The sequence below is a fragment of the Lactuca saligna genome, chromosome 4 (assembly GCF_052625555.1).
Source record: "Lactuca saligna cultivar CGN05327 chromosome 4, ASM5262555v1, whole genome shotgun sequence".
Taxonomy (NCBI): domain Eukaryota; kingdom Viridiplantae; phylum Streptophyta; class Magnoliopsida; order Asterales; family Asteraceae; genus Lactuca; species Lactuca saligna.
Genome location: NC_136420.1, coordinates 101,356,010 through 101,363,170, shown reverse-complemented (window position 1 = coordinate 101,363,170; position 7,161 = coordinate 101,356,010). Strand labels below are relative to the sequence as shown.

Below are 7,161 nucleotides of genomic sequence, written 5' to 3'. Positions count from 1 at the left end.
TGATTATGAAAAAGGCTTTTAATAATCTTAGAAAATAAAGAAGTCATATATATATATATATATATATATATATATATATATATATATATATATATATATATATATATATATATATATATATATATATATATATATATATGTTCAGGTTCATTTGAGACCATTTTAATTTTGTAAGACCGTGAGACCAAATTTAAAAATAATTTTAAAATGCAAAACAAATGAAAAAATCCAAAAATTCTTTTTTTAAATATTATTTCCGGAACTCGAATTAACTAAAAAAAATAAAAGAAAATAAAAAAATAAAAAAAATTCCGTTTTTTTTTGAAAAATAAGTGAAATATTCTAATAGAATATTACACTGACATATTTTCTAAAAAATAATTTTAAAATGCAAAATAAATGGAAAAATCCAAAAATTCTTTTTTTAAATATTATTTTCGGAACTTGAATTAACTAAAAAAATTTTAAAAAAATATATAAAAAATAAAAAAAATAAAAAAATGCATCTCACAGTCTCACAAAATTAGGCCATCTCACATTAACATATATATATATATATATATATATATATATATATATATATATATATATATATATATATATATCTTACTTTTCATAAAAATATATACTTTTCAAATTATCATAAATGCATTATTAGCTTCAATAAGTTAAGATTCATTCTTTAATATAGTATACCGTTTTTTTTAAGACTGAAATAAATAATTTTTTTCGGAAGAGAATGAATATTTTAAGACATAATAACAATTTAAATTATGGAATGAATTCATTAAAGCTGATTGAGAGATCATTATCAATACCTTTTTATCACATTACACTTTTTTAGAATTAATTTGTAAGGTCAAAAATGTTTTAATTAAATAAAATATTCTTTTACCAAATATTACTTCAGATATACCAAGATAATAACTCGAATTCTATTCTAAATACTAGGTTAAAACCCATGGAACCCACGGGTGCTGTTTTTGAATTGAATTTAAAAATTAATTGTTTAATAAAATATTATATCAATAATTCTGATAACTTATAAATTGTAATATTGAATATTTAAATAATTATTTTTATTGGTAGTTATTTAATTACTAACTAAATGGGAAGTATTTAATTAGGAATGAAGATTTTTGAAAACTATTTTTTTTTATTCATCATTCTTATTGGACATATGCAGATGATACAATACCAATCTATGTAATGAAATTAACATAAAATACAACAATACGTAATTATAAAAAAATACAGTAATATGATGGATTAAGTGTGATTTGCTAAAATTGAATAAAACGACGTTACAAAAAAGTTGACTACAAATTTCGAAAAACTTCCTTATAAACAACATTGGAAGTTTTATTTGTGAGTTTGTCATCTTTATCTAAAATTAATAATTTTAATCCCTCTCTACTCTGAACTCTAGATAAGACAACATACAATTGTCCATGTGAAAAAACTGGATCTTTCAGAAATAGACCAACCTTTGACAACGATTGTCCTTGACTTTTGTTAATAGTCATTGCAAAACATACAGCCAAAGGAAACTGTCTTCTTGTGAATTTGAAGGGAATCTTTTTTTCTGATGGAGTTAAAGACATTCTTGGAATAAAAGTCCGATTTCCAATATTAGTTCCAGTTATTATACGTGCCTCAATAACACGTTTGCTCAATGATAACACCTGTAGTCTTGTGCCATTACATAAGCCGTTTTTCTAATCAATATTTCTCAGTAACATTACTGGAACACCAATTTTTAAAACTAATTTATGATTTGGTAAACCGGATACTTTGAGTCCATTTAATACATCAGGAGAGTATCGATTTGCATCAAATTGATCATGGAGAAATTCGGATTCACATATGCAGTCTGAACTTAAATATTCAACTTGATCTCCTGGAAACTTCTTAAGTAAACGGTCGTTTATTTCCTGGACAACTTCATTTTTTGGAGCAAGTATCGCTCTTTCTTGGAAATAATTTATATCGCTATAGTACTCTAAAATTGAAGGATATACAAACTCAATTAAGGAACCTATAGGATCATGTGAATCATTAATGAGAATATCATCCGGAATATCGATAATCGTTTCACCGTCGTTCGGACCACCAAGTTTTCCTTCTCCTATATCCAACAACCAATTTGCAAAATCTCTTATTTTTCCTATATCTGATTGATCCCTTCCAACAGTTAGCCTCATGTTTTTTGTTAATCTATGGACTTTGCAATGTTCCCATAAATATGAAGAACTCAAAGAAGCATTTACAATGTTCTGTCTACTGCCACCCGACACAACAGGTAGAATTTGTCTAAAATCTCCTCCAAAGACAATAACTTTCCCTCCAAATGGAATATTTGAGATGGTTGAATTTACGCACCTTAATAAATCCTTCAAAGTTCGATCTAAAGCTTCAAATGCATGCTTATGGACCATAGGTGCTTCATCCCAAATTATCAAAGAGGTTTTCCTTATTAAGCTTGCCAACTCACCGTCTGGATTTATGTTACAAAAAGAATCCTCTGTATGCTCAAATGGAATTATAAATCGAGAGTGTGTTGTTCTACCACCGGGCAATAATAAGGAAGCAATACCACTTGAAGCAACATTTAATACAATATTTCCTTCAGATCTAATTGCTGCAGATATTGTTTTCCATAAAAAAGTTTTACCCGTTCCACCATAACCGTAAACAAAGAAGACACCTCCTTTATTTTGTTGAATAGCACTCTTGATGTTTAGGAAAATGTTCCGTTGCTCATTTGTTAATGCAAGAAACATACGATCATAGTCATTCTTTATCACGGGAATGTCGTAATCTAGCTCCTCGGTGATAAGTCGATTGTTTGAAGAAGAAACGGATTCAACATCTGGGTATGGCATGTTTTTGAAGTTTTTGAGAGTAGAGTTGTTTCGAAGTAAAATTTGTTGTATTTCGAACAAAGTTAAGTTCTTAAGTTCATCTACTCCGAGAGACAATTCTGCACGAAAATATTAAATAATTAATAAAATACGTGGTTGATATTTAATAATTTCATTACTAATTATTTAATGGGTGTTGAAAAATAAAAATAAATTAATTTTAAAAAATAAGAAAAAATGTAATACCTTCTGACTTAAATCTTTGTCGTTGGCTATATAGAATTCCATCTGCCAAATATTCCCATGTATTTTCCCAAACGATCTCTGGTTTAGACATACTATTACACATCAACAATGTAGCAAATAAAAAGCGTAGATAAAAACCAGATCCAGAATGACTTGCTTCTTTAATTGCATCAATGTATTCCTTGTCATCATCTAATAGCCCGAGTGCATAACAGGCATCTCTAAAAGAAGAATGTGTTTCTCCATTTACCGTGCGAATTTCATCAAATGATGTTGGTCCTTTTACTTTATTTAAAAGAATCCTTAAGAAATATGCTTCACCTAGTTTAGGTGAAACATAATGAATTCTACCGATGGCTTTTCCTACTTTCCTTCGCTTCCAAAACCGACCATTTAATATCCAAACAAACTTTGTAGGGAATTCAACATATGTGAGTTTTCGTGCTTCACTGTCGATTGCATTACACTCCACCCAAGCTGTGAACTTTGAAGCCGCAACAGAAGGTTTGTCAAGAACATCATCAATATCATCATCTTCGCCATATACAATATGTTGTTGATTAGGAAGATGAAAAGGTAGTCTAACAACAGAAGGATATCTGCAATGAACATCATATCTAAAAATTCACCATGATGCTTCACATGCTGATAAATATCTACAATCGTAATATTCAGCTATTTCATCGACCGCATCATTATTTTCACATTCATTGTTGGTTAGTACAACAGCAACTGTAGCTCTATCAGGACCCTTATTTATGTATTTAAACAAATACTTTATAGAAGATCCCTGATTGCACCATTCAATATTAATATGTGCCTGATATCTTTTCAATAGATATTTGTTATATGGAACAACATTTCTATTATCCAACCTTACACCTGATTTTTCTACAAAATGACCATCGTTTCTTCGCCTATATAACGGAAAACCATTCTGATCAACAGACGAATGATTAATGAATTGTTTTGGAAAGTTTTTAGAGCACTTTTTATCCACCATGCATGGACAAATCATATTTTCAGCTCCACATGGACCATGAATCATAAACTCATGTACAAGTGAATACAATTCAGGATCTTCAATTCTGTCTGGTATCTCTGCTGAAATTATTGGATCGATAAGTTCAACAGTTGGTAGCTTGTTGTCAGAATGCATGAATAGACATATATGACTATGCGGCAAACCTCTTTTTTGAAATTCAATGGTATAAACATCTGTAAAAGAATTTGACAAAAAATAAAAGAGAATGTGATTAGATATCAAAACATATTTAAAATATAATAATAAGATCAATGTTTTATAAAAAAATTAAAAATATAGTTTTAATTACATGCTTGAACTTTGCCGAAAATTTGATTCTCCCTTAAGTCTTTAATGAATGCATCAAGCTTGATCTTAAACAACCTACATAGTATATTAGGTCTGTCTTCTGGTTGAAGTGAAGTATCCTTAAGAAACCTTTTAATCTCAGGCCATTTGGGATTACACTTAAAGGTTATGAAGAAATCAGGATATCCAAACCATTTACATAGTGACATGGCATCCAAATAGTTTTGCAGCATATAGCGTGCACCTCCGGTAAAGGATGAAGGTAATATGACACGTTGGCTGACATTCGAGATATCAGTCGTTCCTTGAGCTTTTTGGTTACGAAGAATCACATCTAAGAACATGTTGTTGCCTACGTATGTAGTACATTCTCTCCGTTTCCATCATAGTATAGGCATCTACCAGAAATTGTTGAAACAACCTTCTTGAATTAAGTATGAGAGAGAACGAATGATCTCTGTCTTGAATCGTATAAGCAAAATATTCTCTCATTGTACATTTCGCACGCTTGCTGTTGGTCGTAAATGACACACCTCTATGAAGAATGTCAACACTATAACCATCATCCCCATATGGAAATAGCAATGGATATTGGAGAGGAAGGTACGAAGGATGCAATTCACTGATACGTTGTAGACAACCATTTTTTGTTTGAACGACGATATCCCTCTTTTCGATTGAATCCGAAATGTCACCAATTATTAAAGCAGCAACCTCAGAAGCAGTCGGTAGGTTATATGTTCTTCCATCTTGCTCCCTTCTCCCGATAAGTCGTAATTTCATATCAACTTCTGGATTTTTTGAAAAGTATCTCTTACCATTCTATAAGATCTAACCAAGACATTATTTGAATCCAACATCACCTTAATATCTTTAACAATATCACTATCAGTTGATGTTGATTGATCTTTTTCACCACTAAAATAAATAAATTTATACATAATATTAGTAATATATACATAATATATATATATATATATATATATATAATAATAATAATAATAATAATAGATTATGAATAAGAAGTTTGAGAAAATACCGAAAACATCTTTGTCTATTTGTAATTTCGTTGTTAGTGTCATAAATGTATAACTGAGAGAATTTTGGTTCCGATCCTTTTGCTGGCAAAAGACTTCCAATACTATGATAATTTTGACCACCCAATCTGAAAATGTAAGGAGCGTTTCCTCTATTGATTGAAGAGTCAATTTTACCACCCATCGACGTGAAAGAAAACATTGAATTGTCACGTCGAATGTTTTTCCTGAAGTGTTTGCTTTTTGAATCCATATTTCGAAACATTCTTTCATAAGTAGGGGGTGCATTCTTTAAGTCTGGAAGTTGAACTTTGCCGTAACCACAACATAATGAATAATCCGTGTTCCCATTTTCTTTACCTCTAATGGATTCATTTCTCCATAACTTTGCACGACATGTTTGACATACAACATCTTGATCACCATGATCCAAATATTCTGTAAAATAAAAGCATTGAATAAAATATCAATGAATTTTATAATTATATAGAACATAGTATCTGAAATGTAAAATGGATTTTATTTTTTCATTACCATTTGAGATACCAACTATACGATTTTCATTGTTCACTTGATGTATATTTTCTACATCTTCTGTCAAATCAATCAATGGGATAGGGGATAAATGTCTTGTCTTCGTTTTTAATTTATGACATCCTAGATTTAACTTGATTGATGATGAAGAAGTTGTTACTGTAGATGCATTTTTTGATGTCATATCATTTGAAAGTACATGGTACTATCTTTTCTTTGCTAACTTGGAAGTGATATATTTATCGAAACCAATGTTATCTGAATAAAATAAAAATAAAATAGTTAACTAAATAAATAAATATTTACATAATGGATAATAGTATATTTTAAAAACCACAAATAATTACCATTCGTAATGTTAGATAACGGATTTATAACATTTGTAATGTTAGAAAATGGAGTTCTAACATCTGTAAAGGAAGGACAGTATTGTATGGTTGTGTTATGCTTTGCAGGTGTTGTAAATGAATTGACATTTTGAGTTTGACGAACAATGTTGGTTGATTGATCTGCAAATAGAAATAACTTATAAAACTTGTAAATATATGTATTCAACTATATGACAGTAAAAGATGGAATATAAAATACTAATACGGTTATAGTTAATGGTATTTTTGAAGAGATGTTGTAATGATATACTTGGAACGTTTGATATTGTTTTTATTTTCTTCGATCTTTTATTTTCCAAATATATTTTTCTTTGTCTTCTTTTCTCTTTGGCCTGCATGTGGTACATGTTACTGTTGTTTTCTGCATAAGAAGACATAGGTTAGGAAATGAAATGTGAAATTATGTACATAATATGTTTATATAATACAATTGAAGTTAGTTAGAATTAAATAAATAATGATAATAAAGTAAATGTATTTAAAAAGTTACCTTTATTAATTTGTTTATTAAAATGTTTAACAAAATTTGCAAATATTAATTTACTCTTTTATAATATATTTTAAAAAAATTAGTAAATTGAAGATTTTAAAAATATTAAATAGTATAAAATAGAAAATATATTTGTTTATATTGTGTAAAAGAGACTTTAAATAAAGATATTAAAGTTAACATGAGTCGGATTGTAGATATGTGTCCGAAAATAAGATTTGAAGCGGAAGCTTGTGTTGTAGTTGCAGAAATAACTCCATCAAAAGAA

At 28.9% G+C, this 7,161-nt stretch overlaps 1 protein-coding gene across 1 annotated transcript; it reads right to left on the bottom strand.

The window, feature by feature from the left end:
- Nucleotides 1-1,718: 1,718 nt before the first annotated feature.
- LOC145039982 (uncharacterized) lies at nucleotides 1,719-6,780 on the bottom strand. Its single transcript, XM_078987976.1, has 11 exons — nucleotides 6,756-6,780; nucleotides 6,362-6,523; nucleotides 6,264-6,272; nucleotides 6,027-6,173; nucleotides 5,483-5,918; nucleotides 5,307-5,361; nucleotides 4,977-5,265; nucleotides 4,445-4,795; nucleotides 3,986-4,328; nucleotides 3,111-3,709; nucleotides 1,719-2,983 (listed from the first exon to the last, which is right to left on the bottom strand). Exons 1-11 carry the CDS (start codon nucleotides 6,778-6,780, stop codon nucleotides 1,719-1,721), a joined length of 3,681 nt encoding a protein of 1,226 aa, XP_078844102.1.
- Nucleotides 6,781-7,161: the final 381 nt, after the last annotated feature.